Source organism: Nyctibius grandis, chromosome Z, assembly GCF_013368605.1.
Source record: "Nyctibius grandis isolate bNycGra1 chromosome Z, bNycGra1.pri, whole genome shotgun sequence".
In the NCBI taxonomy this organism is placed as follows: domain Eukaryota; kingdom Metazoa; phylum Chordata; class Aves; order Nyctibiiformes; family Nyctibiidae; genus Nyctibius; species Nyctibius grandis.
This window is the reverse complement of record NC_090695.1, coordinates 45,603,257-45,630,200: the sequence shown is the minus strand read 5'-3', so window position 1 is coordinate 45,630,200 and position 26,944 is coordinate 45,603,257. Positions and strand designations below refer to the sequence as shown.

The 26,944-nt window shown below is 40.1% G+C and overlaps 1 protein-coding gene across 3 annotated transcripts in view; it reads left to right on the top strand.

Moving 5' to 3' along the window:
* LOC137675816 (transducin-like enhancer protein 1) overlaps positions 1 to 24,823 on the top strand; it is a 78,167-nt gene extending 53,344 nt beyond the window's left edge. For all 3 annotated transcript variants that reach the window (XM_068422041.1, XM_068422040.1, XM_068422038.1), the window contains exons 10-20: positions 1,357 to 1,410; positions 2,948 to 3,100; positions 5,609 to 5,753; positions 6,470 to 6,660; positions 8,084 to 8,160; positions 17,261 to 17,510; positions 19,258 to 19,505; positions 22,555 to 22,702; positions 23,112 to 23,262; positions 23,704 to 23,780; positions 23,942 to 24,823. In XM_068422041.1, coding sequence (XP_068278142.1) covers positions 1,357 to 1,410; positions 2,948 to 3,100; positions 5,609 to 5,753; positions 6,470 to 6,660; positions 8,084 to 8,160; positions 17,261 to 17,510; positions 19,258 to 19,505; positions 22,555 to 22,702; positions 23,112 to 23,262; positions 23,704 to 23,780; positions 23,942 to 24,049 — 1,602 coding nt within the window. In that variant the 3' untranslated portion in view covers positions 24,050 to 24,823. The remainder of the gene's footprint in view (positions 1 to 1,356; positions 1,411 to 2,947; positions 3,101 to 5,608; positions 5,754 to 6,469; positions 6,661 to 8,083; positions 8,161 to 17,260; positions 17,511 to 19,257; positions 19,506 to 22,554; positions 22,703 to 23,111; positions 23,263 to 23,703; positions 23,781 to 23,941) is intronic.
* The last annotated feature ends 2,121 nt before the right edge of the window (positions 24,824 to 26,944 follow it).

Below are 26,944 nucleotides of genomic sequence, written 5' to 3'. Positions count from 1 at the left end.
GGGGTGGTATTTCTGGTGAACAAGTGTCCCACCTACTGTGCTCCCACATGCTCAAATGTATTCTAACCTATTCTTGCCTTCTGGGTGCTTCATACTTTTCAAGAGGTGGCAGATAACTGGGGTTGAAGCTTTCCTGTTCCTTCTCCTTTTGCACCCTTTGGCTGGACAGCTTCCTGAGTGGCAAATAGAGCCACCATTCTGTCTTCAGTGGCACTCTTGGGTCGCTAGTATGTTTGTGGTATTTCTTGGAGCAGTATACAGCTGCTAAACGAGAAGGGAAGGGTTGAAACTACCTATTGGGGTTTTTTTTAGGGTTTGTTTTTTTTATTTTTTGAATATTTATGGCCTGAAGTGAGAGCAAGGAACTGGTGTTTTACTTTCTGTCTGCCAGTGTTAAGTGTGATCGCCCAGACCCTTTGAAAGCAAGAGATGGGGGACAGTTTGAGCAATCTTTTATGTCTGATTTGTTTGCCTAGAAACTTTTTAACTAAAAGTATTGTTATTGGAAATGTCAAACTTGAAATGCCCACATGAAAATTTTAACATTTGTCATTCATTTATTTTTTTGTTTGTTTTTATTTTTGAATCAAGAGTCACCTTCTGGTTGAACCACCATGGTGCACGTGGAAATCACTAGACCACTGTGTATCATAGAATGTGTCTACTGGGGCATCCCAGTCCATTTTGGAGATAGCGACCAGGAGGCAGTTGAGTAACAGCTACCTTGAGGCACTAGAGCAGCTCGGGTGAACACAGAAACAGTCAAAATGCAGCTTGACAAGCCACAATAAAAAATCTCCATTTAGGAATGTCTTAGGCAGAAATGTTGAAATGCCTTGGCATTTCTGAAGCTTTTTCTTCCAGAACTTTCTATTTCAAAACTTTCCTTTCTGCAAAAGGAGAAGAATTGTCCTATCATTTCAAGGAAGTTGATTCATCAAACAAATGCCAAAAAGCTCCAGTTTTCTGAGATCTTTTGGTTTTTTTTAGGTATGCATAAGCAGTTATTTCCAAATGATTAACACAGAAGATTAGCATATGAACAGAATGAGCTTCTCTTTTAGGAGTAGCAGTAACACTGTTTATGATGATAATAAGGAGCTTTGGACCATCTTGCACTGATGGTGAGACCACCACCTTTCAACTAGTACTATCTTATTTGGGTTTTATTATTGAAGCAGAAGCAAGGTGTTGTGTTCCTGTTTTCATTGTTTTCCTTATTGCTGATAAGTTAATGAAAGGTTGTTTGCTTTTTGTTTAGGAAAACCAAAAATGTCTGAGTAGATGCATAGTCATTCTCTCTGGGCTCTTAATGTACTAATTGAAATGAACACTATATTTATTTATTTTTAATAGGACAGTGATGGGGACAAGAGTGACGATAACTTGGTTGTAGATGTATCCAATGAGGTAACTTTTTTCATTTTTGTAGTCTTAACGTTTGCCCAAAGGTTAAAGGAAAAGTGCATTTAGATGTTAGAAGAAAAAGAATCCTCTGTGTGGATATGTTAAAATATTCACAACTTCTCCTTTTTGTTAGTACTGCAGTTACTATGTCTTCCTCTGAGCTTTATCTGGTTGCCCTCTTGGCTTTTCCTTTTACTGCTTTGTCCGGGTCTGTTCCCTCCACAGTTATGCTCTGATGCTTCACAGCTGCTCTGTAGTGGAGAGAGTTGTGGTGAGATGTAGGTGGAGGGCTGAGATTTTCAAACTACTATCTTCAAATGAAAAAGGAAGACAGTACCTAACCTTGTGTTTAATAGTAGAAGTATTATTAAAAACATTTTTGGTACCTTAAAAATTACTAGTATTTTAACATCCTACGTTAAAGACAGCATTTTCCAGAAATGTTGGTTTTTAGAATGAAGTCAGCTGAAGTCAGAATGAAGTCAGTCAGTTCACAAAATTTTCCAGAGATTGTAGCCATTTTTTTTTCTCCAGGGCAGAGATTTGGCAGTGGCATCAAGGCAAAGGGATGGGTCTTCCCTTTTCTTCATCTTTTATTTTATACAACAAAGAGATTTAGGGAGCCTGAATATGGTAGTGTTGGTTCTGCTCTGTGGAAAGCACAGGGAGAGAAGCTGACAGAGGAGTAATGTCTTCAGCAGCTCCAAGTGCCCAAATGATGTCAGCCAAGTAGAAAAATGGGTATCCAACTAGGGATTTTAGTAATCCTTTCAGAAGTCCTACTTACAATGAAACTGCTCAATAATCAATCAGTTAACTTAGTGCCCTCTTGTGAGGACTGCTTCCTCCCTGCTGCTATTCTCATGAGCCAAAGGAGCATGGAGAACCTGCAGATCTCTGATGGCATTGTAGCTGGCTGGGTTGGCTATTTCAGGTTAAAGTAAATGCAGAGAATGCCTATGGAAGAGAGAAAGGTAATCACCTGAGAGGTGATTTCAGTTTTTCCTGTAGATTTAAGTAGCAAGGCAGTTGCAGATGGTATTTAGAAAGAAGTGAGAGATATTATGGCATATAAAGCATGCATCTTTACCTCTTCTTCTGAAGACAGAGATGAGCGAGGTTTGTATGGCCTAAAAGACATTATTGAAATGTTTGTTGTCACTAGCAGTGTGTGAAGAATGTACATGGAAAAAACAGTGTAAACTCACTGCAGTTACTGTTGGTCTTTCTTGCCCTTATCACGTGTCACGCGCGCTTGCTTTAGTTTGTACTTAGGTAGACTTAGATTGCAAGCTCTATGCTTGGAAACAGTTTGATTACATGTAGTGTAAAATAAAACTGGATTGCTTACTATATGAACTTACTTATGTCTCTAAAATGATGAAGGGATTTCAGCTTTTTTTCTATAGACAAAATGTCTTGTCATTTAAACTTACTGCTTGAATTCTACTATTTTTTTTTCCCCATAGAGTCCTTAGTGGTGTTTGTATGCCAGCCCATGACACGATTCTGTGCTATTCTTCCCTTCCCATTGTTTTAGGATCCTTCTTCCCCAAGGGCAAGTCCCACTCATTCACCTCGTGAAAATGGTATAGATAAAACCCGCCTGCTGAAGAAAGATGCCTCTAGCAGTCCAGCATCTACGGCCTCTTCAGGAAGTTCCACTTCCCTCAAATCCAAAGAAATGAGTCTGGTGGGTAGCAGTCTGTTGTCCAGATAAGTGTTGTTCTTTCTTGTAAAGTCTAACTTTCCATTCTCCGACAACTACTTGTGGCGCAAAGTACATGGCTTTAAGCATTTGAAGCTGAAACAGGCAACTGTTTTTCCAGACCTTTGCAGTATTTTTCAGCTTTCCTCCCTATTGATGTTTTCTACTTTGTCTGATTTGTTGTATTTCCTACATTTCTGTCAAATGAGTTGTAAATTTATAATAAAGTACAAGAGTCGCTTAAGCATTGTTTATTTTTTCTTAAGCAATAGCTTATGGTTTAGCATAGCCTGTGTATAGCCACTAAGAAGTTATCCGGGCTTTTGCGAAACTCAGGAGACTCGAAACTTTTGCGAGTCAGGAGACTCGGCCCCCAGAGCCTGAAGTTAGGGACGGGGGGCTGTGTGAACCTCCCGTAATCCAGGAGGAGACGGTTAGTAACCTGCTGTGCCAGTTGGACACCCACAAGGCTATGGGTCCGGATGGGATTCACCCCAGAGTAATGAAGGAACTGGCAAACGAACTTGCCAAACCGCTCTCGATTATCTACCAGCAGTCCTGGTTAACTGGAGAAGTTCCAGCTGACTGGAAATTAGCAAATGTAACGCCCATCTACAAGAAGGGTCGGAAGGGTGACCCAGGGAACTATAGGCCTGTCAGCCTGACCTCGGTGCCAGGCAAGGTGATGGAACAGATCATCCTGAGTGCCATTACATGGCACATGCAGGACAATCGGGGCATCGGGGCCAGCCAACATGGATTCATGAAAGGCAGGTCCTGCTTGACCAACCTGGTCTCCTTCTATGACCAAGTGACCCGCATAGTGGATGAGGGCAGGGCTGTGGATGTAGTCTATCTAGACTTGAGTAAGGCATTTGACACTGTCTCCCACAGCATCCTCCTAGACAAACTGGCTGCCCGGGGCTTGGATAGGTGGACTCTTAAATGGGTTAAAAACTGGCTGGATGGCTGAGCCCAGAGAGTGGTGGTGAATGGGGCAAAGTCCAACTGGCGGCCGGTCACTAGCGGTGTTCCCCAGGGCTCAGTTCTGGGGCCAGTGCTGTTCAATATCTTTATAGATGATCTAGACATAGGGATTGAGTGCACCCTCAGTAAATTTGCAGATGACACCAAGCTGGGTGGGAGTGTCGATCTGCTGGAGGGTAGGAAGGACCTACAGAGGGATCTGGACAGGTTAGATAGATGGGCCGAGACCAACGGCATGAGGTTCAACAAGAACAAGTACCAGGTCTCACACTTTGGCCACAACAAGCCCATGCAGCTCTACAGGCTGGGGGAAGCGTGGTTAGAAAGCGGCACGTCAGAAAGAGACCTGGGGGTGCTGCTCGACAGCCGGCTAAACATGAGCCAGCAGTGTGCCCAGGTGGCCAAGAAGGCCAATGGCATCCTGACCTCTATTAGGAATAGTGTAGCCAGCCGGTCTAGGGAAGTGATCGTCCCTCTCTACTCAGCACTGGTGAGGCCGCACCTTGAATCCTGTGTCCAGTTGTGGGCCCCGCACTTCAAGAAAGATGTTGAGGTGTTGGAGTGAGTCCAGAGGAGGGCGACCAAGCTGGTGAAGGGTCTGGAGGGTCTGACCTACGAGGAACGGCTGAGGGAGCTGGGGTTGTTTAGCCTGGAGAAGAGGAGCCTCAGAGGTGACCTTATTGCAGTCTACAACTACCTGAAGGGAGGTTGTAGTGAAGTGGGAGTCGGCCTCTTCTCCCGGGCAACTAGCAATAGGACAAGAGGACATAGCCTCAAGCTTTGCCAGGGGAGGTTCAGGTTGGACATTAGGAAGAATTTCTTTTCAGAAAGGGTTATTAGACATTGGAATGGGCTGCCCAGGGAGGTGGTGGAGTCACCATCTCTGGATGTGTTTAAGAAAAGACTGGACATGGCACTTAGTGCCATGGTCTAGTTGACATGGTGGTGTCAGGGCAACGGTTGGACTCGATGATCCCAGAGGTCTCTTCCAACCTGATTGATTCTGTGATTCTCTGATTCTTCTAAATAAGCTGTTACACTTTGAAAACTTTTTCCTGCAGTATCACTAATAATTTGATCAGATTCTCTGTAGCTTTTGTGTCACAATTTTTTTTGATACTATCAACTATGGTGGTATTTTGTTTTTATACTTAGATTTGCTATGTCCAATGATAATTGAGACAGTGATGATTTCAAGCTAAAATAATTTGGTGATGCATACTCTATTGTCCTGAAAAAAAATTAGCTCAGGCATTTTTTTTTTCATTCCAATGGAAGAAGTAAGAATAACTTTCTATGATTCTTTTCTTATTTTAATTTTGGCAGCAATCAAAAAGGTCAGCATTTCTCTCTCACAAGTTAGTTTTGTCAGCATTGCGTGGATTTATGAAAATTGGCTGAAGGACTAGGTAGTAGGTGCCCAGCATCCCAGCTGCTGTTTTGATAAATTGTATAATATGGCCTGGATTAAAAATAATACTCATTTAATTTGTTTAATGAAACCAGCACGAAAAAGCCAGCACGCCTGTTCTGAAATCCAGCACACCAACTCCTCGAAGTGACGTGCCAACCCCAGGCACTAGTGCAACTCCAGGACTTCGTCCAGGCCTTGGCAAGCCTCCAACAATGGATCCTCTGGTTAACCAAGCTGGTAATGCATTACCTCACCTGTTTTTATAGTTCCAAAATGAATCTCTTTTTTACGTATGTTGTTCTGTGCGATTGTTAACTAAATGTATGGCTTTGTTCTTGATATCAAGAGAGGGCTTGATGAGAAGCAGATGTTTGGATTATCAGGAGTTTGAATATCTTTCCGTCTTTTATCCTTCTTTGCTTATTTTTGTCTTTATCTTTTTTTTTGCAAATAATCCAGAGACTGGATTCAATATAAAAAGACTTCTCAGAAGTTTGTGGTACTTATTCTGAATGCAATCTCTTCTCTCGCTCTTTGTCTGAGCCTACTAATATTTGCTGCAGTGTAAATCTTGACAAATGCAGGGGGAAGTTTATTTTTGCTGTTCAGGCTGGTACAACATGGTCGCTTCAGACATGAGCTGTGTAAACCATGTCTGTCAGCTTTACTGTTTAATTTGGCGAAGGAGAGATTACTGTAAACAAGGAAATACTGCAGAAATGGAAATAGGTAATGCTAGAAGAGATTGTTAGAAGTAATCGGCAAGTTCAGACTTCAGTAGATCTTATTTACAGTGAGTGAAAAGAGGTGGTGGTACTGATGAATTATGGCAATGTTTTTTGGCAGTGTGAGTGTGAGAGAAGGTTAGGTATTGTAGGGGGAAAAAAAGGGCTGTTTTCTTCCCTGTGTGCAGGAATATATAAATAAATCTACTTGATTTCATTATGCCATAGCTGCAGGTTTGCGGACACCATTGGCAGTAGCAGGACCATACCCTGCTCCATTTGGAATGGTACCTCATGCTGGCATGAATGGAGAGTTAACCAGCCCAGGGGCAGCCTATGCCAGCCTGCACAATATGTCACCCCAGATGAGTGCTGCTGCTGCTGCAGCTGCTGTGGTTGCCTATGGAAGATCTCCTATGGTAAGCCATACGTTGCATGCAATCTCAGTTGTGTGAGTTGTGGTTCAGTGAGGAGAGCTACATGCTTCATTTAGCACTGTTGAATTCTCAAGTTATAACAGTGCCAGAGGCTAGGCAGCTTCACTGTGTGTTTCACTTTGCTGCGTGGCTGGAGAACCAAATTTGCACCTTAAAAAGAAAGAATCTTGGTGTATTTATATATGTTTCCTTTTTTCTTCACCTTCATCAGTGCTTTGACTGGTAAGTAAATGCCAAATAATTATTTTATGCTTTAAATGAAAAGGTAGTTTTGGTAGCTACAACATATTTATTGGCGCCATAGACATCTGCTTTTCCCTTGCTGAACCAGATTTGTGTTCTGTACAGACATGCCAAATTAATCTTGAAGCACCTAGAAGTCTTTTTATCTACATCTCTGTCCTTGTGTTCTGTTTTGATGTGGAAATCAACATGAGAAGTTGGTCAGTACATATCTTAGAGCTCTATGATAAAGTGTGTTAAGAATAGTTGCTGTTGTGGGTGTAGCAAGTAAGTGGAGCATGGTAGCTGTAGCTGCTGTCAAGCAGAATAACCTAGGGGCCTGATTCTGAAAACCCGAGCTTGATGGCAGCTTTATGCATAGACAAATTTACCTACTTGTAAATTTGCAAGATTGGATTTAAGTTTGTCATCTTCTCATTGTTGTCGATAATGGCTACTTTTTTCAAATGGTAAACAGGGCTTTTGTGTGAAAATGTGGAAATTCTAAATAGCATATGTACTCCTTAAAGCAATAAGAATTTTAACTCGGGTATGGTGTTCAGAAGAAAAAATAAGTCTGTTTGGTCCAGAATTTCTGTTTAGATTATTTGATGTACATATTTATTCAGAATATAAAAGTTTAGTGGAATTGCAGTATGTAAAGAGAGCATAGTATATTTAAGCTGTAGACAAATTTGTCTGCACCCTGTGATGTAGCTCTGTGAGAGATCTCTTGGCTGATGTTCCCACACCGTGCAGTGTGGAGCCATGCAAAGGTTCCAGATGGGGCCTGAAGCTGCTTTCCAGCACCTCACTGTGTCTGCATGGGTACCCACTAGCTGCTGCAGAGCTAAGAAGCGCTGGCATGGCAACGTGCTGGCACACCACGGACCCTTAGTTCCAATGCTAGCTCTGTGCTAACACAGGGGTATTTGTGTTACGCTCAGTAGTATGAATGCATGATATACATTATTGGTTTTCTGTTCACATAAGAATACTTCTGGCAGAAGCATGCCTAGGGAAAAGGTCTTGTTTCCCCCCTCCCATGAAGGGGCATGCGCTTCTCTAATACTGTAAGTAAAAGCCACGTTTTGGTTAAATGCATAATATCTTGGGGGTGAAGAAAAGGGGCTTGCTGAATGAGAAATTGCAAGTGTGAGACTAATTAATTTTTCATTGTCAGGTTGGGTTTGATCCTCCTCCTCACATGAGAGTACCTGGAATCCCTCCAAATCTAGCAGGGATTCCTGGGGGAAAGCCGTAAGTAACTTCTAACATTTTGGTAACATCTGCAATATCTAGAGAGAATAAAGTTACCTTGTGTTAGTGAACAGGAATTCCAAAGGGGGTAGTGTCTCATTGTTTCCAAGAGATTGTTTTAGGCTTCTCCTGGTAAGAGGTGCAGCATATAAAATCTTAAATGCCAGTTGTCATATCCCAAAACAGGAGTCCATATGCCTATTTCCAAGGAAAAGCTGTTGAATGTATACTTTTAGGTTTTTTATTTCCTTCTTTCTGGGGGAAGTTAAGGGGACTACTAACTGGTAGGCAGTGGTAAAATGTGTAAGATAAAAAATACTGAAACTAAACTTTGTACTATACTGAGCATAAATCTGTAGGGCAAACTCACAGACTCCTTGTCTGGCATCTGTTTTATCAGGCATGAGAGTCTGCAACTATTGATCACAGTGGGTATCTGAAGCAATTAGTTTAGCAACTGATGCACACCTTGTGAAATGGGCCAAGCTCTTTAAAATGTTTGCGCAAGCGTGCAGCTGGAGAGCAAAAGGATGAAGCAGTTGTGCAGCAGGTGGTGCATAGATGTAGGATAGCTTTCACAACAGGTTCTTTTTATTTAAAAGTTTTAATTATTGATGAAGAGGTGGTTAAATAAAATACTTGAGTGATGCTGCAGCTTATTGATGTTACAACAAAATAAATTTACCCAAACAGCATACATCAAATTTTTTCAGTAATTTGGCTTTGGTAGACTGTTGAGCGTAGCCATGTACAGTAGAGTCATGAGCATGTATGACTTCTTAAAAAAAGTGATTATTTTTTAAGTATTTCTGGACAACTACTCTATGCAGGTACAAACAGAGCACAAACTGCAAATCTAACTAATCTGTTTTCTTGGAGAGAGGGAGGCAGAGAGAATTATAACAGGTTTTTCGACACTCCATTAGAACCTGCTCTTTGTCCCTTCGTGCTTGACATTCAGTCCTGTGTTCGCTTTCAACATAAAGTTGCAGTTAGAGTAGTTTCTCTCTATCTAGGTACTTACATTATTTTTAAACTCACTTAACGCTTTGCACTTCGTATGCTGGGTGTCCCTGTTACACACTGTCTTCTTTACCAGTCTATCATGGTTTAATTTTTCCTTTTGAAGCTTCAGGAAAAATTCAGAAACTGTTACTTTTAGGATACTGTCTAAGTTATAAGACACACTGTGGTAAAAGTTATATACAGACATATTTCTGTTTGCCTTCATTTTGAACTCCTGTTAATAGCTAGTGATACGTTGTAATGTCAGTCATGCAAACATCCTTAAAAGCACACCAGATACAGGCAAAAAAGTGTATTTTCTACTACGCTTTTTCTGTAACAGTAGGAAAACAGCAGACTTAGGTTAGGAAAGCCATCCTGAATGTGTTTTCATTGTTATCTACCATGCTTTTGAGAACAGACTTAGCTATCTGTTGCAGTGTGAGAAACCTGTTAAATCTTGGATTTACTTAAAAGTTGGTGGTATGTTGACAAGATTACTGAAGTGAGGGCTCAGTGAGTTGGTGTTACGTATCAGATGGTGGAGTATTTAAATTTCGTACAGTAAGGAGCAGGCTTTGTTCTCAAAACATTCTTTTATTAAGGGTCAGACTCATTCTTGCTGACTTTAGTAGAATTTGGCATACTTATATAAAACACTTCTGGAGATTGCATAATCCAGTGGCTCTTAAGTTTTTACTTTTAAACAAGTATATTCATAAGTTTTCAATGATTTATTCCATTAGTGATGCCTGGCAATATTTTATATTATAAGCTATCACAGAATCACAGAATGTTAGGGATTGGAAGGGACCTCGAAAGATCATCTAGTCCAATCCCCCTGCCGGAGCAGGATTGCCTAGACCATATCACACAGGAACGCGTCCAGACGGGTTTTGAATGTCTCCAGAGAAGGAGACTCCACAACCTCTCTGGGCAGCCTGTTCCAGTGTTCGGTCACCCTCACCGTAAAGAAGTTTTTCCTCATATTTATGTGGAACCTCCTGTGTTCCAGCTTGCACCCATTGCCCCTTGTCCTGTCAAGGGATGTCACTATGAAAACCTATTTCTGTTCAGTCAGAAATCTTCTGTGGCTGAGTTCTAGTTGTTGCACTATTCAAAGCACAAAAGCAGTGCATGTATGCTGCTATACTTTGTATCTTGGTATTTCATAGCTAAATTACAGTCTGTGTGGGTTTTTTTTTTTAATATTTTTATTTAGTGTTTTCAGCACTTTATTCACACTGCTTCGTGGTTTGCCTGCTTTGATACATACTTCTTACTCTTGAACTTGATTTGGTGTGTTCTGTAATCTTTTTCTGTGGTCGTGTTACTTGGACTGACTCAGTCATTTCTTCTAAAGTGACTTCTTTTCTTATCTTTATTGTAAGTGAGGCAAAGCTAAAATTCCATAAACTGATCTGTTATCTTTCCATTGACAGCTTTAGAACAATCTCTTGTTTTAGTCTTGATGGGCTACAGCTAGCTAGATACCGTCTGCTACCTGCACCACCTTTTAGTATCTCTTACCTACATTAGGCAAGTTTCTCATATTTTCTGTACAACGTACATGGGTTATATAATCATGCAAACTAGTGGAGTACTCCTAGTTTATTTTCAAAATCTGCCTTTTCCTAGAGTGCAATTAAGGTGCCCCATTGAATTTGTTTTATGAGACGTGGAGTTTTAGTCTGAGTCTTGTTGCAAGTGGTACAGTGAATTTTCAAATTGAACTATTGCATCCCCAGCTGCATGTGTGTGCTCAAGGCTGCACGTTTTTATCAGTGGTTATGCTGGGACTGTTTTTTTTTTTACCCAGCCCTGCTTCCAAGAGAAATTTAACTTCCTTTCTTTCCAAAGTAGTGACATTTCTTATAGCACTCAGTTTTCTTTAACACTTTTGTGTTCTGAGATCTGTTAATGACTAGCTTGTTAGAAAAATCAGTAGCCTCTAAATACCCACTCCTACTTGTCTATCTGCTTTTATTAAGGGACTGTTGTCTAGAAAGCTTGTCTTTTCCTTGCCTTGTTTTGTAATTTGATTAAATGTAAGTCTTTACTATCATCTTTTTATGTTCCTGAATGTGAGTCTTTCAGTTTCGCTCTTTGCAGAGTCTAACCTTGTTAGCAGTGGTAGAGAAAATCAGGTAACAATCTAGAAATTGTTAGTAGGTAACAATCTACCTGGGAAATCAGGTAACAATCTAGAAGGTCAAGGTATCTTCAGGAATTTCTTAACTATATGAATGAGCTAGTCTTTGCATTTGGTAACAGGTTGAGGTAGGTTTTTTTTCAATTATTTCCTATAAGACTTTTCAGGTTTTTCAGATTACTTTTATACTTTGTTGTACATACATGTAATCCCATATTAGTTGTTTTCTCCAGCTGTTTGTAGTTCAGTAATTAGTTCTACGGACAAGGACTTGATATCTATATGTGTGTATGAATGTGCATAAAATAAGTTTTCGTATTCTTGGTTTCAGAGTTGATTCCCATCAATAGATTACTCTTTTCTTAGCAGCTCTTCTGGTTTTGGTAGGGTGTTTTTGGTGGTGTTTTTTTTTTTGGCGGGGGGTAGGGGGGAGATGTTTCCCCTTCGAGATTGCCTCGAGCCATCACCTAATCAATAATTATCTTAAGTTGGGGGAGGGAAATCAGTACATGGACATGTGGTGTCTGAGTCTTGCACTCTGTTATTTTGATACATTCAGCTATGCCCTGGACTATAAGTTCTTGGTGTGTTGCTGTAGTCATGTTTTTTGCTTTGCATAGTCTTTCTAGCAAGGTATTTATTTAACTTTTAGTCTTCTATAGCTGCTAAATTAATGTTCTTGTGGATTTCTCCTTGATGTGAACCACACCTTCTAATGGTTAGATTGTGCACTGAACAGAGATTTTCAAGCTCAGTGGTAAAATACAAGTCCACAGTATTGCTTCCCTGATTTCTAAAATTGTAAATTAATGGTAGCATTGAGGACAAATGTATTTCTCAGTATTTTTTTCAAATGTGGTTTTAATTGAAGCACGAGGTTATACACAGAGATGAGAAAGAGCTGAAGGTACACATTTTTCATTTTAGTAGGAAAGGGAAATTTCATGTGGTAAATGTTAACTCTTTCAGCTTCTAGATATAAGCTGAATTTTCTTTGTGTTTTTGGAAAGGAATAAGATACTGTTCTGGAATTTCTCAAGGAAAAAATTAAAAATATTTCAATTCTCCTGATCTTCACACTTGTTCAGTGAATGTACAATGAGGAATATTTTAAAGGAAGGCTGATTTTATTGTATTCTAGAATAACAGATTGTTTCCTCCCGGTCCTTGTATCTCTGGATAGAATTATTTGCTAACATGTATGAAGGTAAAGATTTTGTTATTTTTGTACAAATACCTTTATCCATATTTCTTGGCATTTTGTCCTATATAATGAAACACCATAGTCAGATATTCACTCTGTTGTAGTAAATGCAACTAAAAGTAAGCTGGAGTACAAAGAAGAGCTGAAAGTAAAATGCATTCATCAGCAGAAGGACCTGTCTGCCTTTGTGTTTTGCAGTTCGGGTATTTTTATGCTAGTTAAGGAATTCTGTTTGAATTGGAGGGATGAAGTGGAAGATTTTTTTTTTTTTAAGGCATGGTACTTTAAGTAGGCAGGAATTGCATGCATTATATTGTTTGGTGCTGTCTCTAGGCACATCAAGGATAGGGGGATCATTAGGGGCAGTCAACATGGCTTCACCAACGGGAAGTCTTGCTCAACCAACTTGATAGCCTTTTATGAGGATGTTACCCGGTGGATAGATGATGGTAAAGCTGTGGATGTGGTCTATCTTGATTTCAGTAAAGCGTTTGACACGGTCTCCCACAGCATCCTCGCAGCTAAACTGAGGAAGTGTGGTCTGGATGATCGGGTAGTGAGGTGGATTGTGAACTGGCTGAAGGAAAGAAGCCAGAGAGTAGTGGTCAGCGGGACAGAGTCCAGTTGGAGGTCTGTGTCTAGCGGAGTTCCGCAAGGGTCGGTTCTGGGACCAGTTCTATTCAATATATTCATTAATGACTTGGATGAGGGATTAGAGTGCGCTGTCAGCAAGTTCGCTGATGACACAAAACTGGGAGGAGTGGCTGAGATGCCGGAAGGCTGCGCAGCCATTCAGAGAGACCTGGACAGGCTGGAGAGTTGGGCGGGGAGAAATTTAATGAAATATAACAAGGGCAAGTGTAGAGTCCTGCATATGGGCAAGAACAACCCCATGTACCAGTACAAGTTGGGGACAGAGCTGTTGGAGAGCAGCGTAGGGGAAAGGGACCTGGGGGTCCTAGTGGACAACAGGATGACCATGAGCCAGCAGTGTGCCCTTGTGGCCAAGAAGGCCAATGGCATCGTGGGGTGTATTAGAAGGGGTGTGGTCAGCAGGTCGAGAGAGGTTCTCCTCCCCCTCTACTCTGCCCTGGTGAGGCCACATCTGGAATATTGTGTCCAGTTCTGGGCCCCTCAGTTCAAGAAGGACAGGGAACTGCTAGAGAGAGTCCAGCGCAGAGCCACGAAGATGATTAAGGGGGTGGAACATCTCCCTTATGAGGAGAGGCTGAGGGAGCTGGGTCTCTTTAGCTTAGAGAAGAGGAGACTGAGGGGTGACCTCATTAATGTTTATAAATATGTAAAGGGCAAGTGTCATGAGGATGGAGCCAGGCTCTTCTCAGTGACATCCCTTGACAGGACAAGGGGCAATGGGTGCAAGCTGGAGCACAGGAGGTTCCACTTAAATTTGAGGAAAAACTTCTTTACTGTAAGGGTGACTGAACACTGGAACAGGCTGCCCAGAGAGGTTGTGGAGTCTCCTTCTCTGGAGACATTCAAAACCCGCCTGGACGCGTTCCTGTGTGATATGGTCTAGGCAATCCTGCCCCGGCAGGGGGATTGGACTAGATGATCTTTCGAGGTCCCTTCCAATCCCTAACATTCTGTGATTCTGTGATTCTGTGATTCTATATGAATCTGAATACTTAGAGTAGCTGCAGGTAGTTTAGTTGATTTGCCATGTTCTTGAGCATGAATTAATTATTCTGAACTCTCCTCAGCATGTCAGAGGATAGTTACTTATTATATACTTATTTGATACTTACTTGGAATTTGGAGGGCCATAATGACCAGATTTAAGCTGAGAAACTGGGTTGTATTAGTATCACCTATCACCTATGATGCAAGTTTTTTTCAAAATAAAAGGTATGTATAATGAAAAGTTATACAGTAATACCTCGTAGATAGAAGTTACTAGACCAAATAAGCATGCTGACAGTGGTGATGTTGGCATAACATGCCACACATCTTCAAGCAAACAGGAACATGTTCTTTTTTGTGTGCTTGTCTTGGCAGGGGCAGAGGGATTTGGCAATGTGTAGCCGTTTCTTTACACAGTGGATTGCTGATAACTTGCACTGTAGAAAAAGCTGTCTTAGCTTGTAAGAAACTATTGCTGATGTGTTTATGAGGCCCTCAAACTCAGTCATCCTGAGTCCTGATCAACCAGTCTTGGAAGCAAATCCCTGCTCATGATGACAAAAAAGAGAGACTACTGTTATGATCCATATAACTGCACTTTAAACACAGCCATACTGGTAAAATTAATGATTAAAAGTACACTGGGTAAGTCTCTGATGTTTCAGAGCAGACAAGTCATCGTAATTCTACAGTATGCATGAAGCACTTGAAACATGTTCCTATTGTCTTCCTCGCACCCATCTCAACAAGAACTGAGAAGCTGTGTGTATGCAGAGAAGCATTTCAAAACACCAGTTATTTAGGTATTTTGAATTGAACAGAACATTTACGCTGTAACCTTCCATTAAAAAAAAATCATGTACAAGTGGATTATTCATCTTAAACATGCTGGAAAAAATACTGAATAGTTGATTAATTGTTTTTCTTCTGTCCATGATAAAGGGCAGGCTGAGACTTCAAAGTTGTGCAGTTCTGTGTACTCTTACTGCTAACAAATATTCTGCAACTGACTTTGATCTGGAGCCCAGGATGGGGTGCAGCTTTTCAGCCTCTTAAGTGCTATGACTCTTTAGTTGCATTCTGTACCTGAACCTGAGCAGTTGTTCAGCCTCAAGCAGTCTTCTCTCCACTCCTCTTCTGCTTCCTCTGCCATCCTGTGTCTCATCTGTTTAGTGAGTACCTACATTGGGACAGTCCTGTCTTTACTCCTCTTCATAGAAATGACACAGATTTCTAGTTAAGCCTTTACCATTACTGTAATTCTTTATACAACAAAAAGAGAAAGGGTCCCATGGGAAGAAATACATTTGATATACTGTCCATCTTTTATATGTGTAAGGGACTGAACTTCGTTCTTCATTTCCTACCTTGTATTTTCCATTCCTGACATTTCTGTGACAACAAAAGATTTGTCATCTTTTGCACTCGCTCATCCTCCATTTCTGTGTATTCTCTGAGTCAGCTTTCAACTCCCCTGTCCAGCCATGACACATAAATGAGGTACAGGAATTGCATGTATATGCAGTATTAATTTCTTCTCTGTTTAATAGCAGTTACTGTTAAGCGGTTTTTACCTTTCCCTTCTGAGAAAACTGATATTGCATGGGGTGACTGTTGCTGCTGTTACCTTCTGCATGGAAGAACTGTAGAGTTCTTTCACCTCTGCACTTCTCAATCTTATTTAAAGAAATATCTTCTGCTCTGCTTCTCAGTGTATTCAGTTGCTTTGTGATGTCCATTACAGATACAGGCATCTTGCTTGTTCCTTCCTTTAGAACTGTGCAATACTTGGAAACATGCAATAAAATACTTCAGAAATACTAGCTTAGAGCTCAGAACAGAGGATTAAATTGAATTATGTATTGTCAGGTCCTTGGAAGAGGGATGCAATACTAATACTTGAGCTACAGTTACTGAAGATTTCTGAGGAAGAATGTACGTTTGGAAAAGAAAGGGCAATTCTGAACACAAGAATATATTACAAAAATAAAGGTATCACTAGGGAGATGGTAGCTCATTAGTAAAAAAAGAAAAGATACTCATATTTCACCATTTTTCATCTACTTTGGCCTCTTGAAGAATGCTGTTAATGTGTTATGGATGTACTTAAAACAGAAGAAGTAAAAAAGGAGCTCACCGGTATAACAAAAACTAGCGTTTTGCAGTAGTATTTTTATTATTATTTAGAACAAACAAAGAAAACCCCTTGCACCTGAAACCTTTATTAACTGCTGTTTGTGCCCTGGTCCTTGAGTAGAGCTGACTTTAAACATTACAGTGAACATGAAGAAATAATTTTGTGCACTTTCCCCAAGGAAGAGTGTTTTTATTCAGTGCTGGGATTCACTTTGTCAACCCTCAATTTCCATACACTTGAAATCATGTGCTGAATACAAATAAAAGGTGTTACAGAAGTGCCAAAACTACCTGGGAAACTGAACCTTTCAGCTTTTCCAAAATACTTTCTCAAGAAAACATAATTATGAGAAGATGGTATCGGCTTTCTGATGAAAGGTGTGTGCAGCCACTTGGCATGTTTCTATTTTCTGTTTAAAGCACTAGTTACCAGCTGGAGAGAGAGGCATGTGAGCACATCTGGTGCTGATGTTAAAGATGAGGTGCAGAAATGGAGCAAAAGTTGAACTTTGGCTAGTGCTACAGCAAGACAACAGGTTCAAGCCTCATGGAAGAAGGCTGAAAGACTAGTGCCTGGTGAGGAATTGCTGCTGCAGGACTAGTGGTGCTGAGACTTGGAACTGCTGGCTAGAAACCAGGGCGTGAAAGATCTTGTGATTATCCAGGCAGCTGAAGAATAGCAGCCACGACCTTGGTCTGTAGAGTCAGAAGTCTAGAATTTAACATGTTTCCCCACTGCACGAATACTGTAAGTGAGGCAAGCTGAAAATACCTATTGTGAATCCTTGTCTCCCTCTGAGGTTTTTTGTGCCTGTATTACTTGGCACTGTAACTCTGATTTTCGTGAGGAAAAGAATGACAAATAAATCAAATTAAAAAATACTGTGTTTTTCTTGTGTTATGGCACTGTAACTGGCTGATTTTTTTTTTTTGTTTTCTCTTTTCTTTCCCTTCCCCAAAAGAGCCTACTCCTTTCACGTTACTGCAGATGGTCAGATGCAGCCGGTTCCTTTCCCTCCTGATGCCCTCATCGGTCCAGGAATCCCTCGCCATGCCCGTCAGATCAACACTCTGAACCATGGGGAAGTTGTGTGTGCAGTTACCATCAGCAACCCCACAAGACACGTGTACACAGGTGGGAAGGGGTGCGTCAAAGTCTGGGACATCAGCCAGCCTGGCAACAAGAGTCCTGTCTCTCAGCTGGACTGCCTGGTAGGTGAACAGGAACTTGTGCACAAGGGCAGCTTCTCCTTGGAGACTCAATAAGGAAATAGCTGTTCTTGTCTGGATTTCATTCATATTACAAGGAAGTAACAGGCAGTTCTGTTTCCTGCTTTACGTATTTAACTATCTTTTTTAACACGTGACAGGTGGAGTTACGGAGATGAGTGCTGATTTGTTTAGGGATAAATATCATTACTAAGGGTCAAATAACAGATGAGATAAGATTTCTAAGTAGAGAGTATACCTGATTTTTCCTTCTGGTCACGCTGATTTTTGTGCATGAGTTTAAAAGGAACGTAGCCTGGCTTATGCAGGGTTGCACAGAACCTTCCTAGGTGTTTCACTCACACCAGGAGTGACAACCTCTGTTTTTGTAAGAGGGTAGCAACCACATAATGAAATAATGTGACAATGTACCAAGGTCACTTGAAGTCTTGCCATGCTTTTGTTGGTGATCCACAAGTTATACATTTTGGTTGATTGTTTTCACATCTGCAGGATACAAAAGGGACTGAATATGGTAGTATAGCTGAAAAGCTAACTCAGAAAAATTAACAACTCAATAAAAGATGCTTCTTATATTAGAAGTAGCATAGACATTTCTGAAATGTTAACTAAGACTTAGTGTCGTAAAGCACAGCAATATATATTCTGAATAAAAATGATTCTAGCTTCAATGTTGATCCAATTAAATGTGATGGGTTTTTTGATTTGTTTTGTTTTTTTTTAGCCTTTACCCTTTATTTGCTGTTACCATTATGTTAGCTGTCTAGTAGTAAACGTATGGTTGAATATGTATTCTGTTCTGTGGCAGGCATGTGTCTGGATGCACAGTCCTAGCTGCCTTCGTTTTAGTAGTAGAGCAGTAATGGCTGACTAAGCCAACATTTCCACTACACTACATACTGCTCCTTTGCTGTTAATTAAAAAAAAAGAAGTAGTAACAGGAATGCTGTTGACTACTTCTTGCAGTGGGTTTTTTTGTATGGTTTTAGTTAGAGATCTTAACCCTCTGTTTCCTAAAGAACTGTCACCATGTTAGTTTGGCAGCTGTTACAGAGAAATGGACATCCAACACACTTAAGTAGTCAAGCTTGTAATAAGTGAATGTTGAAATGTTTTCTGCCTCTAAATCCCCTGTAATACTTCTCAATCAGCAATAGTATCACAAATGTGAAACTAATAATATAAGTATGATAAGAGTCATGTTGAACAACAAAGGACCAACATAAATCCAGGACCAGTATGAGAATACTTAATATTTTAAATTTAAAACGGTGAATGCAAAATAGTATTTGAAAGAAAGCTCCAAAACCTGAAAGGCATGACTCTTGAACTACATTTTCATATAGGGTTGCCTAAATGTCAAATGAAAGGTCATTTGCTTTAATATTTATATTGTTGGTGACCTTAGCTGATGGTGTGCACTTGCAGAAATGCAAGCTTACTTTGGCTTTGGTTTTGTGTAATGACATGGAAGACTTGCCATTCGTCAGGTTTAAAACAGAGTAGACTGTGGCAACAGGAGTCTGCAGTTTAGTTTCTGTAGCTGCAGCCTCTGGTTAGTGATGAGAAGTAGGCTTCTGAAACCTTTTAGGATCTGCTGGTTCCTCTTCAGTACTTTGATAATGTAAAAAATAGCGTACTGTTTAAAGCTTGGATGCAGTCAGAATCATATTATGGTCATTATTGGCAGGCATGCATTAACATAACTGAGGTGATTTGTGTTGTACAGAACAGAGATAACTACATCCGCTCTTGTAAATTGCTGCCTGATGGATGCACCCTAATAGTTGGCGGGGAAGCCAGCACATTATCCATATGGGACCTGGCAGCACCAACTCCGCGTATAAAAGCAGAGCTGACATCCTCAGCCCCTGCCTGCTACGCTCTGGCTATCAGCCCTGATTCCAAGGTGTGCTTTTCCTGCTGCAGTGATGGGAACATCGCAGTGTGGGATCTGCACAATCAGACGTTGGTCAGGTGAGTCATTATGTGTTTACAGAAAACTTTAATAGAAGTTACTCTTTGAACAGTTACATAAATATTTATGTCCCTGTTCATGGCAGCAAAGTAAATAGTATTTCTTATCCAAAGAATGCAGTTTGCATACAAGTTGGGCAGAAACTAGTTTTGGTAGCTTCAACCTAGACTTGGAAGATGTGCTTTCAGGGCCTAAAGGGTTGCTCCATAACCTACAGCAGCCAGTGTAAAAGTTCCTGTTGGCTTTGGTTAGTTGGGATTTGTCTGCAGGTTTCTACATGCAGCATTTCTGCCAGTTTGTGATGTAGACTGAATATGCCTTTTAGGGAACTCTTTGAAGTTTGTTCTTTTCCTTTGTCTTAAGCCTTGTTAAGTAATAAAGAGAATTTTCACTTCTTATTTAGTGATGTAGTGAAGTAATAAAATTAATCTTACAAAAGTGGTTGCAAGCGTGGATCCCCTCAGTTCTTCAGCAGAGCATAAAGGACTGATGTTTGGTCATTCATGAGAGAAAGGTATTTGAGTTTTTGGGGGGAATTTTATCTTAAAACTTTTAGAATGGATTGCAAAGAGTATAATAAATGGATTGCCATGTAAATTACTTTTGAAATCTTTTGTTAGACTTTATTTTAGTAGAAGAGTTAAGTGTCTGGCAGGTCAATATTCAGCATTAGTGCTATGACAGAGAAGGAAAGATAGGGCCATGTATGAAATGACTCTTAGCAACTAGCTGTGTGGTTTACTAGAAGATAAATTTTGGTTTATGCTTACCAGAGTAGTGGTGGTACAATATTATGAGAAGAGAGAGCCTAAATTGAGAAAGGCTGTGATATTTTAAAAGTTCCGAACACAAACACTGAAGAATCTGCTTAGTCTTCTGTGTTTCAATTAAATTTCCTGTATATCAATAATTAGCCTAAACTTATGTGCCGAGAATCATATTAATGCGCATGCAAATTTTACTTTCTGTTGAACTTTATGTCAACAAAGAAGACTTTAGTTATATAAATTCTTCAGTTTACCTTATGCATGCTTAGTCTCTGTAAAGGTGCACTCTTTCCATCTGTGAACTGGCTGAAGGAAAGAAGCCAGAGAGTAGTGGTCAGTGGGACAGAGTCCAGTTGGAGGTCTGTGTCTAGCGGAGTCCCTCAAGGGTCGGTTCTGGGACCAGTTCTATTCAATATATTCATTAATGACTTGGATGAGGGATTAGAGTGCACTGTCAGCAAGTTCGCTGATGACACCAAACTGGGAGGAGTGGCTGACACAACGGAAGGCTGCGCAGCCATTCAGAGAGATCTGGACAGGCTGGAGAGTTGGGCGGGGAGAAATTTAATGAAATATAACAAGGGCAAGTGTAGAGTCCTGCATATGGGCAAGAACAACCCCATGTATGAGTACAAGTTGGGGACAGACCTGTTGGAGACCAGCGTAGGGGAAAGGGACCTGGGGGTCCTAGTGGGCAACAGGATGACCATGAGCCAGCAGTGTGCCCTTGTGGCCAAGAAGGCCAATGGCATCGTGGGGTGTATTAGAAGGGGTGTGGTTAGTAGGTCAAGAGAGGTTCTCCTCCCCCTCTACTCTGCCCTGGTGAGGCCGCATCTGGAATATTGTGTCCAGTTCAGGGCCCCTCAGTTCAAGAAGGACAGGGAACTGCTAGAGAGAGTCCAGCGCAGAGCCACGAAGATGATTAAGGGAGTGGAACATCTCCCTTATGAGGAGAGGCTGAGGGAGCTGGGTCTCTTTAGCTTGGAGAAGAGGAGACTGAGGGGTGACCTCATCAATGTTTATAAATATGTAAAGGGCAAGTGTCAAGAGGATGGAGCCAGGCTCTTCTCAGTGACATCCCTTGACAGGACAAGGGGCAATGGGTGCAAGCTGGAACACAGGAGGTTCCACTTAAGTTTGAGGAAAAACTTCTTTACGGTGAGGGTGACTGAACACTGGAACAGGCTGCCCAGAGAAGTTGTGGAGTCTCCTTCTCTGGAGACATTCAAAACCCGCCTGGACGTGTTCCTGTGTGATATGGTCTAGGCAATCCTGCCCCGGCAGGGGGATTGGACTAGATGATCTTTCGAGGTCCCTTCCAATCCCTAACATTCTGTGATTCTGTGATTCTGTGATTCTGTGATTCTGTGATTCTGTGATTCTGTGATTCTGTGATTCTGTGACTGTCTTCTTGCCTTTTGAATGTTTGCTGTGTTCCCACCACTTGCTGGCTGATCTTGCTAATTGATAACACATGGAATTTTGAGACCAAAGCTACAAAACAAAATGTGCTGCGTGACCTTTCTGTGGCAGCTCTTAGTGATTCATACCCTTCATTCCCAAGGTAGTTGTCTTTTCACCCCCGCCCTCCACCTTTCACATTAAGGCATAGGACTTCCCTAAAACTAATCGCTGATGAAAAATGCAGGAGCCTCAGAAGGCTTTTGCCAAAGGATTAAGGAAAACTTGAGATGACCTTCTGGTTGCTGAAAACTGAGAATTACTGATGAGAAGATTTTAAAACAAACTGCACCATTTAGATTTTTGTGATGTCCTGCCACAGAGAATGCAACTTTACTGACTCAGCAATGCTTGTGTTTAACTATCTTGATCTCTGTCTGGATCCCTTCCTATTAATATCTCTGCTTATTATTTATCACCTTGACTTGCAGCCAAAGAAAAATACAGAAGCTGTTTTCTGAAACTGGAGGAGTTTTGTTCCCTCAGCACTTGTTTTAATCTGAGTTATCCTTGGTGCTTTTAACTATAGTTACTGTACTTTAGTGTTCTCACAAACTTTTTTTTTTTGCTTTTTAAAACCTGACAGGGAATATTTGACTTTGTTCAAATAGCCATGATGCAATTCATTTCTCTAGCACCTGGAAAATGTTTTTGTAATACTGTTGTATTTCATGCTCAGTAACAGGGAGGGACTGATTTTTGCCCATCAGCAGACACAGAAGAGATGACACACACATACAGGGTCCAAAACTAACACCACAACAGTGTTTACCTTGAGCTCTGGCAGGAAATCATTATTCAATCTGGTTTGTTTTATCAGGCAATTCCAGGGCCACACAGATGGAGCCAGCTGTATTGACATTTCTAATGATGGTACCAAGCTCTGGACAGGAGGTTTGGATAACACTGTCAGATCCTGGGACTTGAGAGAGGGGAGACAGCTACAGCAGCACGATTTCACATCACAGGTAACTGAATTTTCCTACTGCTTGGGACAGGGAGGGGGAAGGGTGGGGTGGTGGGAGGGAAACATTCAGAATGAAAGCTGAGATTGAGCCCAGTGCAACTGGCAGGTTATTCCCTCTTTTCCTTTTGGCTGCACACAACACAACATTTTGGAGCTTTCATATGTTTTGCTTCCAGAACAAAACAATAGCCTGACACTATTCTCTTTTCCTATTTTTCTAAGTTAATAGGTAAGAACAGGGGTTATTTAGTCACTTGAATTTTGAACAGCAGTCTTGCTATTGAACTATGTGAATTTTATTTGGCACTTCTCTCTCTCTTCCTCTCCCAATTAATTTAACCACTGTAGAAAAAAATAAAAAGTGTATCTGTAGGAAAAAATAAGAAGTGTGAATGTGGTTTAATTTTCAGATATTTTCCCTTGGTTATTGTCCTACTGGTGAATGGCTAGCTGTGGGAATGGAAAGCAGCAATGTAGAAGTGCTACATGTAAATAAACCAGACAAATATCAACTGCACCTTCATGAGAGTTGTGTATTGTCACTCAAGTTTGCTTACTGTGGTAAGTTGCCCTTAACACAGAGCTGGAGGTCAGGGCTCTAATTCATGCTTTGCTAATTAGTTATTACATAGTCATAACTCATTTGATAATCAAGACTTATTTAGTGTCTCAGTTTCTTAAGTTATCAATAAATATCTCTACTTTATGCATTCCAACGTACTTACCTACAAGCAACCTTCCATTTGTCTAAAGGCTGCTGTGAGAGTCGATTTGTGTGTAAAAAGCTATTTCTATTTAGAGTCTAGGGATTTCCTGGTATGTAACACACTGCAAAAGCATGAATGTCCACACTGATTGTGAGCAAAAGTACTATGTTGATTAGCGGTGAGAGCTTTTGTAATGGTAATTAGTTAACAGATTTCATAGATGTGAGCTGAAAAGCCCAAATCTGTCGGATGTCAGTTTCATATGTTGTCATAGTCCTTCTGTTTTATATTTTAGGTAAATGGTTTGTGAGTACTGGGAAAGATAACCTTCTTAATGCATGGAGAACTCCTTACGGAGCCAGTATCTTCCAGGTGAGGATGATGATGCTTTTAAAGAAAAAACTAGAACACTCAGAGTCCTAAGAGGGGACTCAGATATCTTCACCTATGTGATCTACCCAAAATGGGATGCTGAGATGAGGGTAACAGACTTCTCTTTTTAATGTTGTAATATATTTCTATTTTTCTTCTAGTCCAAAGAATCTTCGTCAGTGCTTAGCTGTGACATCTCTGTGGATGATAAGTACATAGTCACTGGCTCTGGAGACAAAAAGGCTACAGTCTATGAAGTTATCTACTGAAAAATATGATGGGGATATAATGTTTAGAAGTTGAACTGGGCCAAAATTGTTCTTAATTGTAGAGGTAGAAAGGTTTTGCCTTTTAAAAAGGAACAAAAGTATTGAGGTTCCAGACCTTGCCATGAAACTACTCCGATTATTCAAAATAGAAGGCAACATCCAGCAACTAAATATTGGCTACGTGGACCAAACGGAACACAGAGGCAAGATGAACAGATGTAGCCTAGGTTTTTGACATAGTTTTTAAAACCAAGTCTACTGAAGAATATTAGAGCCTTTTATTTTTTTCTTTCTTTGTGACCTCATGCAAATTGTTCTCATTGCCTGAATATGGGGGATAAATACCTTTCTGTTCCTTGCAGTTCAAGTTGCGTTCTGTCCTGTGTAGAGCAGTGGTGTCTCAGATGAACTTGTTTCCTGGTTTTGCATCTTGTGATACGTTTTTGTATTTTTGTTGAAGGTCAAACATTTGTATAAATTGTAAATATATTTAGTTTATTACAGTAAAGGCTTTAGTACCAACAACCAGTCTTCCCCCCCTGCTCCCTCCCTGCCCGCCCTGCTTATTTAAAATTAAAAACCTTTTTGGGGATATAAGTACCTTTTTAGAAGCAAAAGCAAACACTATGTATAGTTTGAAAATGGTGTCTTATTCTTTATAACTCTTCCTAGATTCTTTTATCATACTTCATAGTAGTTGTTTTGACATGTTAGGATATCAAGTCCAGTAGATACTGTCTTGTGATACAGAAAACTTAAAAAGGCAATTTTGTACTAATTACAGTGTAAATATAAAAATTGAACATTTCATAAAGTTGTGCAGTTCATTTTAAATTTATTCTGATGTCCCATATATATATTCTTTGGCAGATACAGTAATATGTACCTGATCATAACTCTTTTGGTCATTTCTCTAGAAGAGGTGACTTCCCTCTCCTTTCTCTCCCAGCTGAACAGAATTCATGCGAGACTACATTTCAAATAAGTACATCGGAGCCTTTATTCATTAACTGAGGATGTCTATGATTAAACAAAGCTAGATAAGTTGCATCCTTCCTATTTTCCAGAGAAGTGGTAGTTTAATAACCACTTCCTTTTTAATGTCTTGTCTATACTTAGATACTCAGGTAAATTTAATTAAATTAGCAAAAGTATGAGTTTTACAGGGGATCACTTAAACAATGTTAAATACTTGCAGGGCTGCAAGTGAAGTGAATTAACCTAAAGTAACTTAAACTCTCATCTTAATTTCTTGTGAGAATATTGACAAAGGAATATTTTGATGTTTAACTAATCCACTGTACAAATTAATTAGAATTAATTTTCCTGAGTGTCCCATGTTACGCAAGCCTATAGGCTCTATGTATTCATGCTGAGCATCTCTGATGCTAAGCAGCCAGTTACCAAACCTATGCATCTTCAAATCAAGTTTTCTTGGTGTACTCAAGAGAAATGGATGAGGAGAGAATGTGTACATTTTATTCTAACCATGTTTTTTCAGATTAATGGGTTCTACCACTGTGTGCTAGACAAACCTAGCTATTGCACCAGTGATGGCCATACATTTCCTACATTCTGTAATTAATTAGACTTGCTGATGCTAATGGAGAGTACAGATGAACAGGAGGATATCTTTGAACAAATAATTCAGGTTACACAAGCTGGCAGACAGGTTGACACTCATCTGTGAAGAGCTGCTTTCTCATTTTGCTAGCATTTGACAATTATCTGTATCCCTGCTCTTTCAAAGACATGTAACTAGGAAGAAACAAGCCTGACTGACAGATGCATTGACTGGACAGTGAATTTCTTATCTGGGGGCAAATTTTTCTCTCAATTTCCAATCTGAAGAGACATCAGTTTTCTTTTCAATTTACATGACCATTCTACTGAAAGCATTTTATAGCATCTAGAATTGTAATAGCCTTAGTACATTAACTTTGCATTTGAAATGTAAAATGTTAACCATTCAGGGTAATCTGGTTTCCTCTACATTTAAAATTAGTGTTCTATCCATATGTATCTATATCTTTGTCTATTGCTGTGTTGTGAATATCTATCTTTATGAAAAAGACAGACCAGCTTAGGTGGTGGTTGTGTTCCTTTCACACATAGTGAGGCAAAAAGCAGAATCATCAGGCTTTTCAAAGAAATAATTATATTTGCTATATTGAAATACTGTGAGGTGCTATGCCATTTTAAAAAGGGAAAGTTTAAAAAAAGAGTAGGTACTAGGTTACTTGATTTTTACGCTGGCCCTTTTTTCCTGTTGAAGTTTTTCTGAACATCTGACTCTGGTAATGATCATTGACTTTGTTTAGCAGCACTGGCAAATTTGCTCTAGTTAGAAACATTTGTATTTCTTCCAAACTGTTATCACCTAGGTTTTTACTTTATAGGTGTTCTTTTACCTTTCTTAAAAGTTGATATCAGAGGAACCAAGAATGCAAGTATTCTAACACATTCATGTAACTTTTTAAAAAATATACACATATATATATATAATGGATCTGCGATAAGTTGTGACATAGTGGTTGTTAGTAAGGCCACATTCTTGGCAATCAGGAGGTTCAAAATCATAGTATCAGGAAAATCATGAAATACTTTGTCTTGTTAGCTTCTAGAATGCACAGTGAGTCAGCAGTTATGGAACTGGACATTTTTTATGCATATGAATGAGTTTAATCATATTTGTGCTGTATGTTTCTTGGTTGTAATTAATAAATCACTTCTTTTCTTTTTCCCCAATCAGATCTACTTTAAGCCTTGGATCTGAAAACTTGGGGATGCATCATACAATAGTCCTCTCAATTTTTTGTTTCAGGTTTCACTTACAGTTATGAAACTTTTTTCATCATTTGTCACACTGTAAAGCTTATTCCACAGCAGATGTAA